This window comes from Ovis canadensis, chromosome 3, assembly GCF_042477335.2.
Source record: "Ovis canadensis isolate MfBH-ARS-UI-01 breed Bighorn chromosome 3, ARS-UI_OviCan_v2, whole genome shotgun sequence".
NCBI lineage: Eukaryota > Metazoa > Chordata > Mammalia > Artiodactyla > Bovidae > Ovis > Ovis canadensis.
Genome location: NC_091247.1, coordinates 225697426 through 225717267, shown reverse-complemented (window position 1 = coordinate 225717267; position 19842 = coordinate 225697426). Strand labels below are relative to the sequence as shown.

At 61.0% G+C, this 19842-nt stretch overlaps 1 protein-coding gene across 1 annotated transcript; it reads left to right on the top strand.

Annotated features, from left to right (window-relative positions):
• Positions 1 to 1960: 1960 nt before the first annotated feature.
• On the top strand, positions 1961 to 19654 carry TTLL12 (tubulin tyrosine ligase like 12). The gene is made up of 14 exons (XM_069581735.1): positions 1961 to 2293; positions 6199 to 6371; positions 8326 to 8524; positions 9309 to 9468; positions 9547 to 9680; positions 12131 to 12207; positions 13279 to 13395; positions 13485 to 13679; positions 13987 to 14098; positions 14756 to 14907; positions 15287 to 15368; positions 17002 to 17070; positions 17626 to 17764; positions 18256 to 19654. Exons 1-14 carry the CDS (start codon positions 2087 to 2089, stop codon positions 18405 to 18407), a joined length of 1968 nt encoding a protein of 655 aa, XP_069437836.1. The 5' UTR covers positions 1961 to 2086; the 3' UTR covers positions 18408 to 19654.
• The last annotated feature ends 188 nt before the right edge of the window (positions 19655 to 19842 follow it).

Sequence of the window (19842 nt, the reverse complement as noted above, 5' to 3'; positions counted from 1 at the left end):
CGACCATGTCAAGGAAAAAAATTAGAGAAAGAAATGGAAATGTTTATTCTAGCCAAATATCAAAATCTGGGAAGCAGTCTTTCAGAGACTTGTGAGGACTGTCTTGCCTGTTAGAGTTCAAAAACTCAGTATGGTAACTTTCTGAGACAGAGTGCTATACATTGGCCGTGGAAGTGGTGGTGCTGGTGTAGTCATTAAGTCGTGTTTGACTCTTTGTGACCCCACGGACTATAGCCCGCCAGGCTCCTCTGTCCGTGGGATTCCCCAGGCAAGAATACTGTAGTGGTTAGCCATTTCCTTCTCCAGGGATCTTCCCAAACCAGGTATCAAGCCTTGGTCTCCTTCATCACAGTGGATTCTTTACTGACTGAGCTACAGGTGTGTTTTAAGTTTTTGAGACAAAGTGCTATGGTTTAGTCACTAAGTCGTGTCTGACTCTTAAAACCCCCTGGACTGTAGATTGCCAGGCTCCTCTGTCCATGGGATTTTCTAGGCAAGAAAACTGGAGTGGGTTTCCATTTCCTTTTCCAAAAGCACTATACATTAAATGATACATTATCAACAGTCTACACAATCCAGATCCACGTGTACAAAACAAGTAGTGGGTCATGGGTCCCTGTGGCCTCTTGTAAGGTTAAGAAGGAAGCTTATCTCCTAAGGAGTAGAGATCCTTGATAAGATTAGGAAGGTTATCTTCCAAGGAGGTTTGGTTAGTGCAGAGGTACAATTTACACTAAAAGGGAGGGATTTTATACTTAAGTTTCTGTCTTGCCATAAAGTGTGAATTTTATTTCATCATCACCAACTGGAATTTGGAAATTTGAGCTTTTGCACAACTTAAGTGTTCTAGTCCCATTGACCAAGTCCTCTAAACTGGTGCATTTTGTTCAAAATCAGCTTAAAAATTTTAATCAAGATATTCACAAGGAGATCCAACCAGTCCATCCTGAAGGAGATCAACCCGGGGATTTCTTTGGAAGGAATGATGCTAAAGCTGAAGCTCCAGTACTTTGGCCACCTCATGCGAAGAGTTGACTCATTGGAAAAGACTCTTGATGCTGGGAGGGATTGGGGGCAGGAGAAGGGGACGACCGAGCATGAGATGGCTGGATGGCATCACGGACTCAATGGACGTGAGTCTGAGTGAACTCCGGGAGATGGTGATGGACAGGGAGGCCTCGCGTGCTGCGATTCATGGGGTCGCAAAGAGTCGGACACGACTGAGCGACTGAACTGAACTGAACTGAAGCACACACACAGAAAACCTTTGCCTTTGCACTTTCCCGGAGAAGGAAATGGCAACCCACTCCAGTTTTCTTGCCTGGAGCACCCCAGGGACAGAGGAGCCTAGTGGGCTGCCATGTACCCGGTGGCAGTCGGACATGACTAAAGAGACTTAGCAGCAACAGCGCTTTCCAGCAAATTACAATTACTGAAAAAATTGAAAAGGGGGGAACAATACAACGCATTTCTAAGAAGGATTAAAAAAAATACTCCCAGTTTTATCTGAATAAATTCATATTCTGAAACCAAATGTAAGGAAACTGAGACAGGTCACTGTTTGCACCTAAAATCTGGTGACGTATTCAAAAGAACGAGATTCCCCGCCCCCAACCTCCGTGGGTCTGCGAGTCATCAAGCCCGGATCGGTGCCGTTCGGGGAAGCTGCTCTGCCCCGCGGCTATCTGTGAGCCTCTGTTTCTCCTTTGGAAGCAGTCTGGAGCCCCATCCGGTTCCGACCACAGCCTCACTTCCGGCACCCGCCCAGACAGCCTCGGGCTGAACGAGAAGACACCGCCCCCGCACCAGCCGCGCGTGCGCACACTCCGGTAGCCCCGCCAGAGCCACAAAGGCTCCGCCCCCGCGCTCACGCACGCGCCCTTCTCGGGAGGCCCCGCCCCCCCGGCTTCCCGGAGCCTGGGCTTGTGGGCGGAGCTGGCGGGCCGCGACGGGCGGGGGCGGCGGGGGAGCCCGGAGGAGGGCGGGGCTTGTGGGCCTCGGCGGGCGGGGCTTGCGGGCCGAGTCCGGAGGGCCGGGCCCGCGGGATTCGCGGGCGCGCTGGGCTTCTGGCGCTGGCGGAGGCGCCATGCAGGCCGACCCGACGCCGGAGCGCAGCAGCCGGGTCCTGACGCCAGAGCCGGAGCCGGAGCCGGGCTCAGAGTCGGTCCTCGACCCCGAGCAGGATGCGCGGGTTGCCCTGGCCGAGTTCGCGGCTCTGCACGGCCCGGCGCTGCGTGCGTCGGGAGTCCCCGAGCGGTACTGGGGCCGCCTCCTGCACAAGCTGGAGCACGAGGTGCGGGTCGGGGCGCCGCGCGGGGAGGCCCGGGGTGCCCCCGGGAAAGCCGGGGTGCGGGCCCTCGCGGCGCGCACGCAGCGTCCCGAGCGCGCCGCTGGGGTGGGTGGCTCTGGAGTTTTCTACCTGGGAGGGTGTGGTCAGCGGGCCGGCTTCGAGCGGAGAACCGCTGGGGTGGGGCGGCCAGGGGCCCCTCCGGAGGACGCGAGAGGTTGGGGAAGCGCGCCAGGGGGAGTTGGCGGCGTGGAGATGGGAGGGAACGTGCGTTCCAGGGCGGGCTTGGGTGAGACGCGCACGGGGAGAGTCGGGGGCCGGCGTGGACGGACGACGCAGGAGGTGCACAGGGCCGGAGATTTGAGCATGGCTTGATGCCCAAACGCCGTAAAGTTTAACTTTTGTGGCGGTTTGGGGCCTAAGAGCGGCGGCTGGAGCCCCTACCTGTGACCCCGGTCTTGCCAGCAGCTGGGGCTGGGCCAGGGCTGCGGCGAGAATGGAACTAAAATGAACTTTGGCTTCCGTTGTGCGTGCCAGGCCCTGGGCTGCGTCCTCCACAATCCGAGCCCAAAGCAGCCCTGTGAGGGTTAGGATCCATCACCCCTTTCCTACAGTTGAGAAGACTGAGGCTCGGAAAGAGGAAGTGACCCTCCTAAAGTCTGTCCGACCTCAGAACTAGCAGCTTTCTTCATAGAATTCTTTCGTGTTCCTTCATTTGATTTGAGCCCCAGGTCACCGTCATCTTGCAGATTAAGGAAAAGGCTGTGGGAGGCAGAGACGGCATCTAAACAAAAATGAAAAGAGCTCGGAGACTACCCTGGCAGTCCAGACTCCACGCTTCCAGTGCAGGGGGCAGGGGTTCAATCCCACATGTGGCATGGCACGACCAAAAACTTTAAAAAAAAATTGTTTTTAAGAGTTCAGATGGTTCAAGGGTCTCCGTTGTAGGGACAGCTCCTTTCTGCTGGCCTATGCTCTAGCCTCTACCTCCGAAGGGTCTCTCCAGGGTCCTAGCTGAGGGGTGAGCCCTGGGTTTTGGTGGTTTGCCCAGATGCTGAAGCCAGAGCACATTCATGGGACCTGAGCTGGAGCCAGGCCCTTTCCGGGGTACCTCCTGGGTCAAGACAGACTTGAGAGGTGCAACTGGTGAATTGAGATCCCAGGGGCTGCTGGGTGAACCCCACCCTCTCAGCCAGACTCTGGACGTCTGACATGGGGCGGAGGGCGACGGGGGTTGGGGGGGGGACCAAGTACCTTCCTGTTCAAAAGAAGGGTAAGAAAGTAAAGAAAGAAAGTGAAGTCGCTCAGTCGTGTCCGACTCTTTGTGACCCCGTGGACTGTAGCCCACCAGGCTGCTCTGTCCGTGGGATTCTCCAGGCAAGAATACTGGAGTAGGTTGCCATTTCCTTCTCCAGGGGATCTTCCCGACCCAGGGATGGAGCCCAGATCTCCCGCATTGCAGGCAGACGCTTTAACCTCTGAGCCACCAGGAGACCAAAACAAGGGTAGATGCTATTAAAAAGATACAGTGTTATTGGTACCTGCCTTTTGTAACTGAATTCTTTCCCCCTCAAGCCCGCCCTCCATTTGCCAGCATTTCCCAAGTACTTGCTCTAGTCCCACACCCTCTGCTGTGCAGGAAGGGGACCGCAGCAGTTGGTTAGGATAAAATGGTCTTCTGGTGCTGGGTGAATGGATCACGAGGTGGAAACACCCTAGCCCTGGCCCTGCCAGCCTCTGTGGGCAGTGAAGTCGCTCGTGCAAGTCACTTGCCCGTCTTGAGTCCAAATCCAGGAAACATGGCCCCAGCTCCCACTGTCTTGGTGGAGTCTGGGTGCAGAGGTGTGCCCAGCATGTAGTCACTGGAGTGTAATGTCTCCGCCATCCTGGCCACCGTTGCTCTGCTCAGGGGCACCCAGTACTTTTCCATGACCCTCCCTTGCTGGGGTGACGGGCAGACCTGTGAGTCACCACTTTGCCGGACCCAAACCTGCAGCCCTCGTTCTGACAGACCTGCTGCTGGGGGCCCAGGTGTGGGGGAGGATGCTTGCTGGCAGAACAGGCACCTGCTGACCGAGGAAGGGGGGGGCCACTCCTGCCCGCCACTGGCTTGGAAACCAGGGGGAGTGTTTTGAAATAAATTTCAGTTCTTTCTGGCCAACAGGAATTTCCCAGCTGCAAAACCACTCCCCTCCCCTCCCTCCATAGGGGCTCCTCCAGCCCCGTTGTGAAGGGATGGTGGTCGTGGCCATTCCACAGCTGGGAGAGGGCAGGCCCTACACTGCCCCCTTCCCCTTGTCAGGTTTGGGTGTGGAGGGATGGAGATTTGGGGTTCTGGGTTGGACCCCAGCCTCTGAGCTGTTCTCTCCTGAACTCCAAACCAGAGTAAGAGTTGTGGTTTCCCCTGCCTCCAGGCTTTCTGGGTGGCTAGGGGTTCAAGACTCCATCCCAGAAAGTGCCCTAGCTCCCCTGGGATGCACCTGATGGGCTCTGCAACCCTTCCTGCCCCAGCTACTCTGCCTGGAGTTCTCACACCACCACCTGACAGCCACACGTTGAAATCTTCCCCTTCCTGGGACTTCCCTGGTGGCCCTGTGTCTTAAGACTTCCCACTCCCAGTGCAGGGGGCCAGGTTTGATCCCTGGTCAGAGAACTAGAGCCCAGAGTCTGCAGCTATAAGATTCTGCAACAGAGACCTGGAGCAGCCAAATCAGTTAATCTTCTGCTTCCTTCACCACTCACTTCAGAGGACGGCGCCCCTGCAGGGGTTATCTCAGCCTCTCAGATGGCCCCTTCTGGCTCTCTGTCGTCAGCTCCCAGGGCAAGGTCATGCGTCACTCATCCTCACACCCCCAAGTGCCTGTCCTGCCCAGCACATCAGCGCTGCTCATGCCTGAATGGATGGCTGATTGCCAACTGCTGAGATGAGTGTGTCTCCTGTTTTTAGTGGAGTCATGGGAAATACATTTTAGGGGCAGCTGGTCTTTGTTGAGTCCTTCTGTGCGCCGATTGATCTGATGTGTTGCTCTCAGCTCCTCTGGACGGTGGCTGATGTCCCTTTGCTGCTGAGAGACTAGGCTCAGAAGTGTCATGGTGTCAAGTGCTTACAGAGTAGCTTCTATGCTCTCTGTGTGTGTTAGTCAGCTAACCCTCCCAACAAGTCGCAGGTAGATCCTAATATTCCCATTGTATGGATGGGGAAACTGAGGCATGGAATGATCCAGTGACCTGCCAACTTGTGGCAGACGCCGGGTCTTGAGTGTGGCCGCATGGGGACCAACTGGCTTGTCCCCTTCACCAGCTGCAAGTGGCTTGCAGTTGCCAGGGAAACTCAAGGAAACCCAGGCCCTTTCCTTTTGTCCCATCCTGGCCCAGGGGCCCCAGGAAACCAGCCCCAGGCCATGCTTGGTACAGACCTGGGTGGGTGTGGTTGCAGGGCACTCTTGAGCACCGCCCCCCACCCCCATTTCCTTACAAATCTCCTCTGCTGCCCTGGCGTTGGGTTGGTGGTTCTGGTGAGAACAAAGCTGAGCTGAAATCCCTGGCCCGCCGCGATCCTGCCTCTTCCAGGCATTGTGAGCAGAGCCGCCCCCTCGACCTTCTGGGCCGCATTTTCCCTGTGAAGCAGGAGCCCAGACTGGCTGTCACTGGGAGGTGCACGCGGGCGGTCCCTCCCCCAGGCGCGGGTCCCACAGGCTGGGGCACCCGGATAACGGCGCCCGTGTTGGTGGAGGAGGTGAGGCCCTCATTCCCACTGATTGGAAACCTGTCTCCTGGGTGTAAGATGGGCAGCTGGACAGTAAAGAGGCCCTGTCCTCGGGGCTCAGTTCATCCCCGAGGCCAGGGCGTGGCGGAAGGAACGGGGCAGGAACGGAGCGTCTTGCCAACACCCCCCTGCCTCTGGCCCCCAGGTTTTCGACGCTGGGGAGATGTTCGGGATCATGCAGGTGGAGGAAGCCGAAGAGGAGGAGAGTGAGGACGAGGCGGCCCAGGAAGCGCGCAAGAAGCCCAACCCCGGCGGCGAGCTCTGCTACAAGGTCATCGTGACCAACGAGAACGGGCTGCAGGCGGCCGACCCCAACAGGTAAGGAGCCGAGGGCCGGGCCCTCTCGTCCGCACCGCGGCTCCTTCTTGAAGGATGTCACCCCGGCCGTCGCCCCCAGAGAAGCAGTCCTTGCAGGCGCTCCTGCTCCTCCGGGCCAGGCCACTGGCCACTTAAGCCAGCCTGAGACGAGGCGCGCGGCAGCCGCCGTGTTTCCAGCTGGACTTGAGGGCCCTATCGGCCCCGACACCGATGACGTTCCCGTGTTTGCTGTTTCGTGCGTCTGCAGAGCGGCCTCCCCCCAGGTGCCTCTTAACCTGTCCCGGCGGTCACACTGACCACGTGTGGCGAGGCCCCATCTTGCCAGTGAGGACCCCATGGGAACGGGCTCACCCAGGATCGCACAGCTGGTCACAGGTGTGGGTGTCATCCCAGGGCCATCTTAACTCACGAGCCTGGGCTTTTCCAGGGACACCCCGCGCCCAGGCCTCCCTGCTGGTCCTGCTGAATCTGGTCTCTGTAGGGGCCCTGGCCTTCACATCAGTGAATGTGAGCAGCATGGCCTGGTTGATTCCTCGAGTGGGGACTCGGGGTTGGGGGGGCAGAGGTGAGCCTGGGCCTTGCACGGAGCCCCAGGGTAGAAAGGCCAGAGCTAGGACTGGACCCCAGGCTTCCTGCCTTCCAGGGGCCAGAGGAACTGTCCTCAGCCAGGACAGGCGTAACTTCGTTGAAACCCTGGGCAGGGTGAGGGGGAGGAACTCGCCAGCCCCTGCGGGTTCCTGGGCGTCTGTGTCCATAGCTCTTCCTGCTTTCCCAGCTCCTTCACCAGCCCCTGGTAGGGTGGGAGGGGCCACACGTAATTACAGCAGCCGGGCACCACCACCCACGTGTCCTCTGACGCAGAAACTCATTAAGTTCCGTACAGCAGACCTGTGCACTTGCCCGCTCCGTTCCCACCTGTGCTGGCCGTCGGCAGGCCCAGCGGCCTCCTCAAGGGGCTCCCTGCCCCCCTGCCCCCGCGACTCACACCAGCAGGCAGGTCTGGGAGTGGATGGGCATGGTGTTGAGATTGGGAGCGCGGCTCTGGGCCCTGTCTGCCCTCGGACCTTTGTGAGTCTCCCCTAGTAGCCAGGCCCAGCCTCCATCTGCTCTGGACCCACTGTGTCCGGCAGCCCCCGTGTGCGTCTGCCCAGGTCACCCCCAGGTGCTCCCGGCTCCATGCACGAGGGCAGGAGTAAGTCTGCGTTTGTTTCGGGATGTGCCAACAAAAAGTGTGAGCGCAGTGAGCTGGCCCCCGACCGCAGGACTGGAGGGCTTGCTGTTCCTTTTGCTTTAGTGGGGTGGGGAGACCACAGCTGCTTCCCCCGCAGGCAGAACCCTGTGCACTGGGGAGTCCACGTCCAGCCAGGCTGGGGTGGTGTCGGGCAGCCTGACTGGTGGGCTGGGGGCAGGCAGGGCCTCAGGCCTACAGGGGAACTCCTCGCCCTCCAGCGAGGTGGTGTGGGAGCACAAGGCCTTGGCACCTCGTGAGCAATGCCCAGAGGTCCCGGGTGAGCACAAGTGAACTCTGGGTGGGGCTTCTTTGCGCATCTGCCTGCAGGTAGCAAGGTGGGGGCGTGGGCCCACTTTCTAGCAGCTCAGAATCCAGCCAAGGACACTTAATGTTCACTGTGATCACTGTAATAGTCAACCCCTCAACACCCGAGGATCCAGTGTAGGCAGCTGGCTGTTTGTCTCATTTGATCCTCACAGCAGCCTCGCGACAGGATGGGTAGGGATGTGTTCCCCTGTTTGAGAAACTGAAAGAGGGGTGGGAATTTCCCAGGACAAAACAGCGGGCAGAGCCAGACCCCCACCCAGGCCTGGTACTGGGTCCAGGCTGCAGCCCCGGCCTCTGCCTTGAGCGGCTACCCCTCCACTGGCCCTTGCCCAGCCCCGCCTCTCGCCTTGGCCATGTGGTAACCTCACTCACCCCCGCCGTGGCCTGTGCCCGCAGCATCTTCCTCATCGACCACGCCTGGACGTGCCGCGTGACGCATGCCCGCCAGCAGCTGCAGCAGGTGCCGGGGCTCCTGCACCGCATGGCCAACCTGATGGGCGTCGAGTTCCACGGCGAGCTGCCCAGCGCCGAGGCCGTGGACCTGGTGCTGGAGGAGATGTGGAAGTTCAACCAGACCTACCAGCTGGCCCACGGGGTGAGCGGGCAGCCGGGCCCCAGGGGAAGCAGCCAGGCCTGCGCCACCGCATGCTATCGGGGCTGGTGGGAGGCGGTCCCCTGACCCCACAAGTGAGCAGACTCCCTTTCCCGGCCAGTGGGAGCTGCCCTGGTTCCCTGTGACTTCATCATGGGCCTGTTACTCTTCGCCCTGGGCCAGCCAGTGCCAGAGACCCAAGTATCCACATGGCCTTGGACACAACCTTGTCCCAGACCCCGAGACGTGAGCCCAGTGACCTGGCTGTCTCTTTCCCAGTGCCTGCTGCTTCCAGCACTCTCTTAAATACCCCTAGTGATTTTTTTCCTGCCTTCAGGAGTAGAGTCCAGTCCCTTCAGCGTGCTCTGGGGCTTACATCACTCCCCAGCACACCCCCAGACCCACCCTCATGCATCAGACCCCTACTTACTTTCAGCCTGGGAAAAGACAAAAGTTGTTTCTTGTGATCGCAGCTGTCGCCTCCTCCAGGAAGCCTTCCCTGAACTCCCCTTCCTCCCCCTGGCACACACACAAAACCAAGCACCCCCATGTGGCTGCTAGGCTAAGTGCCTTCTTTACACGTACCTTTACCCCACCTGTGATCACACAGCAGTCCCCTGGCCTGGCAGCCTTGTGTTCAGGGGGCTGGAGGCATGCCTGGTGGGTGTCCCAGGCCCTGAGAGTTGAGTGTAGACGGGCTGGCGGCCAGTGTGCGGGTCGTGAACGCTGGGAAAGGTGCAGGGACCGGAGGACCCGTGGGTGAGGGTGGTGTGCGCTCCGCCCGCAGACGGCCGAGGAGAAAGTGCCGGTGTGGTATATCATGGACGAGTTTGGGTCGCGCATCCAGCACGCGGACGTGCCCAGCTTCGCCACCGCCCCCTTCTTCTACGCGCCCCAGCAGGTGGCCTACACGCTGCTGTGGCCCCTGAGGGACCTGGACACGGGCGGTAAGTGGGCCCCACCCCCCGAGGAAGGGCTGGCCGCTCGCCCGCCGCCCCGCTGACCGCCCGCGCGTCCTGGTGCAGAGGAGGTGACCCGGGACTTCGCCTACGGAGAGGCCGACCCGCTGATCCGGAGGTGCGTGCTGCTGCCCTGGGCCCCCACCGACCTGCTGGACCTCAGCTCCTCCACGCCCGAGCCACCCGCCGAGCACTACCAGGTGGGACCTTGGCCCTGACCCCCTGGGCCTATTTGCCCAGTGGCTTCTGGAACGTGCTCCACCAGGTCACCAGATGTGGCAGAGCCACAGCTGGGTGCCATGGGAGGTAGAGAGGAGTCTGGGGGTGTCTGCGAGACAAGGGTCTCAGAGCTCAGTGAGCAAACATGAGCTGCATGTGGCCGCACTGCTTGGCGTCAGCGCGGAGCCCAGAGCCCGGGATCGCAATGCTGGAACCCTCCTGGAGGGGAGGGTGGAGCCAGTTGGAGGCGGGGTGGGGGGGCTGCTGGACAGGGTCAGGGGGTGGAGCTGCTGGATGGGGTGGAGGTGGGTGGAGCTGGTGGGCGGAGTGGAGGGGGCAGTGTGGAGCTGGTGGACGGGGTGGAGGGGGCATGCAATACTGCTGCTCCTTGTTATGGGGTCTGGGGTGGGGGCCGTGCAGCTGGGCTGTGAATCTCGGCCTGGGACCACTCCCTTGTCTCCTGACACCTCCCTCACCGGGGGTGTGAGGACACTGCTTATACACTGCATGGTGTGTTTCATGGTGCACAGTAGGCCCACAAGTGGTCATTGCGAGCATCGTAGCTGCGGATGACAGTCAGTTGTCTGGGCCCCACTGGGACCAGGGGACCCACTCCCAGGGCCAGGCTGGTGGGCAGTTCGTGCAGGGCCCGGTCCATGGGGCAGGCCAGCATAGGGAGCCAGGGTTGGTGCAGCCGGGGGCGGGGTGGCAAGTGGAGCTGGTGGGAGCAGGACCAAGCAGAGCTGAGCAGGAATTAACACCCCAGCCCCCTCTCCTCCCCGCCTCTCATCTCCAGCCGCTTCTTCTCATCCGCTCATCCCAGTGAGACACCGAGGGATGCACGAGCCTCTGCTTAGCGCTTTATGGGTGTGCTCAGCTGTAACCCTCACGGCAGGGCATCCAGTCCTGTTGCATCGTTATTTAACGGGGGGTGAGGAAACTGATGCACAGAGAAATTAAGTAACTTGTCAAAGGCCGCACGGCTGGCGAAGGAGCTGGAGTCCAAACCCGGAGGGTCCTGGTGACTTGTGGGCCGAGGCTCTAGCCTTTCAGCAGCATGTTGACGTTTCTCTGACCCCCACCAGTCCTTCAGTCGCTCACCGAGCACCCCAGAGGATGGTGAAAGGAGGAAACGAGCTAACCCCGCATTGACAAGTGGGCAGGGTGCCTAGTGTTAGCTGTCCTGTGGTTCTCCGACTGGGAGGCCTGGGCCAGCGTGGTGGGCCTGTTGGCACTTTTCCCTGTGAATTTAAGCCAGTGGTGATTGAGCCTTGTCAGAAACTCAGTAATCTCTCTTCTTAATTCAGAGGTGTATTTCAGAGCCTTGTAGAGTGCCTGCATTTAGTATGTGCTTACTTGAATGAGTGTGTGAACGCAAAGGCGTGGTTGACGGGTGGCTTAGAGACAAAGATTTCCTGGTCTTGAGGTTGTTAAAGGAACGTGAATTGAAATCAGTAATTTGGGGCAGGGGGTGGTTAGGGGGAATGCCCCCCACTGGCCCAAGAAGAGGAGAAGAGTTCAGACACTGGTTTTCTTAAACATCCTGGTGATTTTTGACCCAGCTGGGTCAGGCCTGTGCTCTGGGCCCTGGGGTTGCCTGTATTACTCCGTTAGTACCAGATAACGGCCTGTTCTAAAACATAGCTGCCCAGAGCAGCAGATGTTTGCTGTGTCTTGCTTCCTGGCAGACATTTATGTCTTGCTTTCTGTGGAAAGGAGGTGGGGAGCAGCCCAGCTGGGCGTTTCTGGCCCTGGCTCTCTCGTGAGCACAGTCAGGCTGTTGTCTGAGGCTTGGTCGGGCTGAGGACCAGCCCCCGTGGAGCACTCAAGCCTGGGAATGCGACGCTGGCTGTGGCTAGGGGGCCTCTTGAGCGTCCTTGGGACATGGCGGCTGACACTCTGGGAGGAAGTGAACAGAGGGGAGACGGGAGGAGGCCACAGGTCCTTTCACAAGTTTGCAGACTCTTCTTCCCGTGGGTTACAAACACATCATTCAGCCCAGCTGGCGCTCAAGGGGAGATGCATTATTAACTATGCCTTTTGAAAGGAATGCCAGAAAGTATGTGAACAGGTTTTAAACCACCACGCTGCTTAACCCTCAGAGCAGCTCCCTCCCGGGACAGCGCCTCCTGGGCGGCGGCCTGTGACTTGGAAGAGGCGTTTAGAAGCGACAAGAAGGTTGAGAGCAGTGTCTACACTGTTCTTTTGACACCGAACAGGCTGTTCAGGACCTGAGGGGCCTTGAGCTCTGGAATTCTGGGGCAGGAGTGATCAGGGGGCTCCAGGCACCCCAGCACCCGAGAAGGGCTCTACCTGAGTCCAGGTGTGCCCCCCAGGATCACAGAAGCCTGGTGTGCAGGAAGGAGGAGGCCTGTGCTCACTTGCTCCCTTTCTTGAAGGTCTGTTTCTACCTCCAGCGTTTCCTTTCTAGGCCATACTGGAGGAGAACAAGGAGAAGCTGCCCCTGGCCGTCAGCCCCGCAGGGTACCCCTGTGACCACGTCTTCAAGTGCGTAGCCCACCCGTACCCCCAGACTGTGACGAGACTTCTTGCTGCCTTTCCTCATGCACTCCCCAGACTCCTGGGACATCCCCCATCAGGCTGCCGCCTCCTGGCAGCACAGCAGGGACCGCCAGGGGTGGGGTCTCAGGGTCACAGAGAGACGCCCGAGAAGGGAGGGTGAGCCGGGAGCCAGCCCATGCTGGGCAACCAGACGCCCAGGAGGGGTCGTTCCCAGCTGTCTGCAGCTGTGGACTGGCAGCTTCCATCAGGCCAGGTAGGCCTGCAAGCCCAGGCTGAAAGCAGACAGTCCATCTTAAAGGCGAGGAAGTGGAGGTGCAGGGGGATTCCCCGCCCAGATAGCTGAGCCGCCTGGGGGCAGCTTGGCCTCCGTCCGCACGGGGTCCCCTCTGTCTGGCTGCCCAAACCTCCTCACTGTGTCCCTTGCCCCCAGGCCCTGGGGGTTTCCTCCCGTCTGGCCATCCTCCCCTTCCCTGAGGCCACAGCCCAACACCCCTCCACTTCCTCTGGTCGGAGGCTCTACCGAGGCCCCGTAGCCTCGTCCCCAGCCGTAACTGGCCATGAGCTAGATGCCTCGTGTTGGCCTCGCCTCTCTCCCCACTCCTGGATCATTGTCCAGGTAGGGTCCTGTCTCCCTCCCACCTTCACTCGCAGCCCCGTTGCTTTCAAAGTGTGACCACATCTACCGCCCCTGGCAGACACGCACCGAAGCTGCCCCCCCACCCCCCGTCCTCTCCCCTGCCTGGGGCCAGGGCTGGTGCCAGCGTGGAATGAGGCCATCTGGGCCGCAGGCTCACCTGCAGGCCTTGGGGCGCCGGCTCGCTTCTCTGAGGGCACTCCTCTTTAAGTGTGTCTGCCTGCCCTGTTTGCACGCGGGAGGAAGGACCCCAGGTCGGTAAAACACTGGGGTTGTCCTGTTTCATCCTCAGGATGAGCGCGAGGAAGTGGGCCCTGGGGTCCTGTCTCACAAGTTGGGGATCCGAGGTTGCCAGGGTCCGAGGGCCCCGCTGCTGGGCGGATGTGCACAGTGTGACCGCAGCCCTGCCCCCACCCCCTCAGGGTCTACACGGACATCCAGCAGGTGCTCAGCCACCTCACCCACCCGCGCTTCACCTTCACCCAGAGCGAGGCGGACGCCGACGTCCTCTACAACTTCTCGCACTTCAAGGACTACAGGTGAGGCGCCTCCCAGCCCAGGGGCCCAGCCCGCCTGCCCCTGGGAGCCACCACCTCCCCTGACCAGCGGTACCTGCCTGGCCCCGCAGGAGGCTGAGCCAGGAGAGGCCCAACGTGCTGCTGAACCAGTTCCCCTGTGAGAACTTGCTGACGGTGAAGGACTGCCTGGCATCCATCGCGCGCCGGGCGGGCGGCCCCGAGGGCCCGGCCTGGCTGCCCCGCACCTTCAACCTGCGCACAGAGCTGCCCCAGTTCATCAGCTACTTCCAGCAGCGGGAGAGGCGGTGAGCTCCCCCATGCGCGCCACTAGCCGAGACCCACCCCCCACCACCAACGCCCGGCAGGCTCCTGTGGCCCCCATCTCTGACCACCCCGTCTCCCTCCGCCTGGCCCACCCCGTGGCCGAGCGCCCGCCTCGTGCCCACTATGGGGCTTGACGGCCCTTCCCCCTGGAGGGCAGCTCCCTTGGCCTCAGCCAACTGCTGGCTCCCAAAGCCCAGCCTCTGAGGTCTCCTCTGGGACGCCTCCCTCGGCCCCCTCTGCGGCTGCAGGCCTAGGGACACACAGCCTAGCCGACTCCTCTGCTCCCAGGGGCGAGGACAACCACTGGATCTGTAAGCCCTGGAACCTGGCCCGCAGCCTGGACACCCACATCACCAAGAACCTGCACAGCATCGTCCGGCACCGTGAGAGCTCCCCCAAGGTGGGGCCTTGGGGCGCTGGGAGGTGGAGGGGAGGCCTGCTCTCGAGGGCCGGCGAGGGCGGGTCCTGGTGGCAGCATCGTTGCTCAGATGGGAGGAGTTGCTCCTCGCTGCCCTTGCCGGCAGAGAGAGGGGCCCCCAGGGGACCACCCACAGGAGGGAGGTGGCCGGGCCAGGGAGCCCCACAGGGCCCTGGGTGGAGGTGCTGTAGTGACGGGGCCAGCGGTCGGGGAGGTGAAGGACACAGGTTTTGCTCCTGGACAGACAGAGGCCCGAGAGACAGAAGTCACCAGATGACCGCTGGGGAGGTTCCCAGCCCTGGGATGGGGAGCCGGTGGATTTTTGGCTGAGGATTTGTTTCCAGTTTTCAAAGCCTAAAAATCCGCGGCATCTTTTCTCTAAACTAACAATGAAGAGAAAGAGCTTGTTGCAGTTCAGACATGGGTATGAAAAGACAGGGAGACGCAGGGTGCGGGGGTCAGGTACCAAGTCGGGGGCCCCTGAGCCCGGGTTTGGGGGAGGTAGGCTCGAGAGCGAGTCCGCTGCTGCAGGCGTGGCCACGCTTGGGCGTTCCCAGGCATGAGCCGCAGCCAGGGGGCCGGGCCGCTCCGTCCTGGCCACAGCGAGAGGAGCGCCCACGAGCCTGCTCCCGTCCTCAGGTTGTGTCCAAGTACATCGAGAGCCCCGTCTTGTTCCTCCGGGAAGACGTGGGGAGGGTCAAGTTCGACATCCGCTACATCCTGCTGCTGCGATCGGTGAAGCCCCTGAGGTTGTTCGTGTACGATGTGTTCTGGCTGCGGTTCTCTAACCGGTAATAAGGCTGGGCTGGGGGTGTGGGGAGCTGGGCCGGGGATTGGGGGAGTGCCTCTTTTACTCTGGATGAGAACGCCTGCACCGGGGCTCCTTCCCCAGCAGGGACCCCGCTGAGCCCGTTTATGGTAACCGGCAGTAACCCTCCCCAAGTCAACACCCCCTCGTGTGACAGGCCCCCACCCCTGCACACCCTGTCAATGTTTAGGGGCTCGCGGGGGTCTAGTGGTGAGCCCACGGGGGCCGTGGGACCACCCCGCCCGCTCTCACCAGGGGGAGAACGGATGCTCGGCAAGGGGGCTCCGAGCGCCTGCCTGCCTACCCTGCTGGGACCGGCCGCGCTCGGGACCCACTTGAGCATCCGTCTGCTCGTCCTGCAGGCCCTTTGCCCTCAACGACCTGGACGACTATGAGAAGCATTTCACTGTCATGAACTATGACCCGGAAGCAGTGCTAAAGCAGGTGAGGCCTGGCGGGGTCTCAGGAGCCGGGTCCCTGTGGAGACTGGTGCAGACGGGACCCCATGCCTGTCAGCGTGTCTTTGGGGCCAGCTGTGTACTGGTCCGAGGAGCTGCCCTCTGGGACCTGCGTCCCCTCCCACCGCTGCCCCCAGCGCTCGGAGGGGCACATGACACTCAGCTCAGGTCGAGATAACGGGGTCCTGAGGCTTCCCTGGTTCATGTCGCACGGCCCCCAGGGCGGGTGGCTGCTGCTGGCCTGTGACCCCGCCTGGACCCTCTGTCTTCCCCGGGCTGCCTGGGTGCCTCGAGCAACAGGACGTGGGGGCAAAGCTTTGAGATGAGGGCATCAACCCCCAGCTGGCCCACGGAGCACCTGAGGTTGGTGAGGGAGGCTCCACTGGGCAGAGGCAGGGCCCAGCTCCCGGTGGAGAGAGAGAGCCCGGAGGGTTGTTGGTCCTGACTGTTCAGGGCAGGCGGGAGGTAGGGCACAGCCACTCTCCACCCTGCTCCATACTGCTCTGCTGTGGCCCTGTGGTCCCATTTCCAGAAAGCAGCTGCTCCTGAGCATGGGGCTATGATTTCCCAGGCACATGGTGATGTTAGTAAACTGAACTTTGTGTATGTGTGTGAGTCACTTCATCGTGTCCCACGCTTTGTGACACACACACTCCCGCCCTGCCCTGGGTCTCTCCATGGAATTCTCCAGGCGAGAATACTGGAGTGGGTTGCCACGACCCAGGGATCAAACCCAGGTCTCCTGTATCGCAGGCAGATTCTTTACATTCTGAGCCACCAGGGAAGCCCTGAGCTGCGCTGAACACTCGCTGTTCCGTGTGTGAGGTCTCCTCGGGGGGCCCTGCGCTGGCAGAGGGGCCAGGCCGCGTGCCCACCCAGCAGGGCTGCTGCTGCGTGTCCTTCCTCTTGCCCAGGGCTGTGTTGGCAGCTGGTCCCTAGGACCCTGAGCCCCTGCTGGAGCCCTGGCGTATAGCTGAGGTCATTTCCGAGGCCTGAGCGCCTTCCCTCTGTGGAGCAGGCATCATCCTGAGGGTCACGTCTCCTCCGATGCCCCCGCATGGGGGATGCGTGTCCAGCAGGGTGTGGACCCTGGGCTTCCTTAGGAAGCCTATCGTGGTCCTCTCTGGGAGGAACCTGAGTTGACGACCGGCGTGCTCAGGTGTGTGCTGGGTGCAGTCTTGGCCTGAGAAGCCCTTGCCATCTGCAGGCACTTTGAACCATTGCTGAGCTCAGACATGAGCCCTGCAGGGTCAGGTGGGAGTTCTGCTTCCAGTGACCGTTCTGAGAGGGACATGGTACCCCGTTGGCCGGCCCTCTCAGCATTCAGTGCCTCACTGGAACCTCACAGCCACCTGCAAAGCAGCTTTACTGGGCGAGGAGCACTGTCCCATTTTACAGATGGAAACACTGAGGCCCTGAGAAGTAAATGTGTCCAGAGCTCAGACCCCATTTCCTGCCCCCGATTGCATTGGCAGGGGTGGAGCTGGAGAGGCTGTGGGCACCTTCCTGGGGCCCCAGCGAATGTCAGTTCTGCGTGAAGGCAGGGCAGGCCAGGCCTCCCTTGTCCCTGCCCAGAGGAGGCCCCAGGCGGAGTGCGACGAGCCCTGTGTCTGTTGCAGGTACACTACAACGAGTTCATCCCGGAGTTTGAGAAGCAGTACCCAGAATTCCCCTGGAAGAGTGTCCAGGTGAGTGCTGGCCAAGCTCGAGGGGCCAGGGCTTGCCTCGTGGGCAGCATCGGGCACGTGGGGGGCCTTCGCCTCTTCTTGGTGGTCCTGCTCCTCCGCCAGAGGGGGAGGGTATGGGCGAGACCCCCCTTCTCCCCTCTGGCCCTAGTGGGGTGTCACAAGGGCTCCTTGGGGAGGGGAGGAGCCTGGCAGGGCCTTCAGGACCACCCTTGGGACAGACGTGGGCTCTGTGCATCCCAGGAATCGCACATTTTGGGGGACACAGGCTGGTCCCCACGTTCTGGAGTCAGCATCTCAGGTGCTGTGCTCCCGGGCTTGGCGCAGGAGGAGCTGTGGAAGCGCTGAGGCGGGAGGACACAGGTCTGCAGGGCGCGGGTGCCAGGTGAGAGAGCAGCGAGAGTCAGGCAGAGGCGGCTGCAGCCGCGTCATGAGGGATGTTGGAGCAGGTGACTGGCCGCTTGGAGACCAGGGCTCGGGAAGGGCTGCTCTGAGGGCCTGGTCCCAGCGTCAGCCTGCAGGCCCCCTGACCCTGTGTCCCCTTCCCCCGGCCCCCAGGCTGAAATCTTCCAGGCCTTCAAGGAGCTGTTCCAGGTGGCGTGTGCCAGGCCGCCCCCGCTAGGCCTCTGTGACTACCCCTCATCCCGGGCCGTGTACGCAGTCGACCTCATGCTGAAGTGGGACAGCCGTCCCGATGGTGAGGGGGCTCCCCAACCCCGCCCCGTTTACCCAGAGCTGATCCTCCAGCCACCCCACACCCACTGCCACGCCAGCCCCCCAGGGACAGAGAGAGGGCGCTGTTGTCTCTGCCTGGTCCCCGCTGCCCCGTGCCCCTTTTCTCTGATTAGCCCAGAGATCTGGATCAGAGGAGGCCCATCCTGAGGGTTCAGAGCCTGCAGGGCGGAGCACAAGGAGGAAAGGGAAGTGGGTGGCCGTAGTGTCAGGAGAGGGCTCATGAGGAAAGGCGCCCTGTGTGCAAGGAGAGGGGACCCAGTGTCCCACTGAACCAGACATCTGAGCAGGGTGTGGTCGCTCGTGGCACTCCCAGGGTTGGAGGCAGCCCTGGTCTTCCCCCTGCCAGAGCAGGCTTCAGGCCAGGCCCCTCCAGAGAAGCCTCGCGGCCCCCAGCACCCCTGTCCCAGGCCCCCCCTCCTCAGAGTAAGACAGGCCATGCTTCTGTGCCATCAGGGAAACGAGCAATGCAGCCGCAAATCCTGGAGGTCAACTTCAACCCGGACTGTGAGCGAGCCTGCAGGTACCACCCGAGCTTCTTCAACGACATCTTCAGCACCTTGTTCCTGGATGAGCCCGACGGCTGCCCTGTCACTCGCCTCCTCTAGGCGCCCGCTGGCCCTCTTGCGAGTGCTTGTGGGCAGATTCCAGCCTCAGTTCTCAAGAGCTGCTTCTGCAAAGTGCCCCCTCCACCCTCCCGCAAGCCATCGTCCCAGTCTCCCACCCTGGGGCTCGGGGACTCCCCTCCGCTCGATTGGTCCCCAGGGTTGAGTGCCAGGCCTCAGCCCACACACCCCTCTCCAGCGTCTGTGCAGTGGTCGGTATCAGCTCAGCCAAGGGCTTTATCCCAGAGAGCTTGGTCCCTGGGGTGCTGTGCTTCCAGAGGTGTTTGTGAAAGGGGTTCCGGGGAGCACGACAAGGTGTCCTCAGGAAGGAAGTTCCCCAGGAGCACTCGTGGGAACCCAGACGCTAACAGGCCAGACTGGCTCTTAACCACGCTCCACCCCAGACCCTGGGACAGGCGTCTGCAGATCACCCCGGGGAGCTGGCTTCTTAGAGCCAAACTTCTCACCCCCAGAGTTGAACTTTCACCAGCAAAACCTCCCTTGAGGCTCCAGGGCGGGAGGCCACTGCCCTTGGCTTCTGTTGCCCTTCCATCCGGGCCCGTGGACAGGCCGCAGTGTGGTGCCAGGCCCTCCCAGGCCACTGGGCCCCGCAGCGGTCCTCATCTCATCTGAAGTTGGCTGGGACATTGGTGAGGGGGCTCGAGGACAGGCGGACAGCAGAGACCAGGCGGTGGATGGCTGAGGACAATTCCAGGGAGAACTTTGTGTTAGTCAGAGGCCGCCTGCCACCAGCCAGAGTCAGAAAGCGGGATTTTTCTTACTTTTTCATTTATGGGAAGAAAACACAGAATTCTCGTTCTTCATGATGTTTCTGGAATTTTGAGTCCGTTTGCAGCATAGTTTGTATAGCCACTGTGTACCCAGGCCTGGCTCACCAGACGGTGGGTCTGACTTCTGTAGGAGAGCTGCCTGCAGAGCTTTCTTGTGTGTGCATGCGTGTGTGTGTGTGTGTGGAGGGGGGTGAGATGCTTGTTTCACTCTGAAGCCAAGAGTGATCCTTGTAGCAAAACTGGACTTGACTGTGCTGCCCGCCTGTGTCTGCCGGGGCGTGTCTGTCCATCCTGTCTGTCACACGCAAGTTCAGCCTGTGTCCTGGGGAAGCACCCCTCCCTCCAGCCGAGCAGAGGTTAGAGGGCAGGATGCCTCATCTCTGGTTTTCCCCGCAGAGAGCTGCCGTGTCCTGTCCGCTCCTGACTCGATTTGTGCTGCAGTAAAGTCCGCCTTCTGTGCCTCTGCCTCCCTTTTCTCTTCGGGGCCCTGGAGCCACAGGCCTGCCTGATGTGTCAGTTGTTTTCCGCTGGGAGTCGAAGAAAACCAGAGTGCCAGGATGAGGGCTTTGAGAAGGGGCCTCCCAGCTGGCGCAGTGGGGAAGAGCTGCCTGCCAGTTCAGGAGGCACGGGAGACAGGTTCCATCCCT

What these genes read in the sequence shown, in the direction of transcription:
- TTLL12 (XM_069581735.1), top strand. Translation starts at nt 2,087, where the DNA reads ATGCAGGCCGACCCGACGCCGGAGCGCAGCAGCCGGGTCCTGACGCCA. An exon ending in CCTACCAGCTGGCCCACGGG is followed by an intron (nt 8,525 to 9,308) that starts GTGAGCGGGCAG and finishes CTCCGCCCGCAG; the next exon opens with ACGGCCGAGGAGAAAGTGCC. An exon ending in CACCCGCCGAGCACTACCAG is followed by an intron (nt 9,681 to 12,130) that starts GTGGGACCTTGG and finishes TTTCCTTTCTAG; the next exon opens with GCCATACTGGAGGAGAACAA.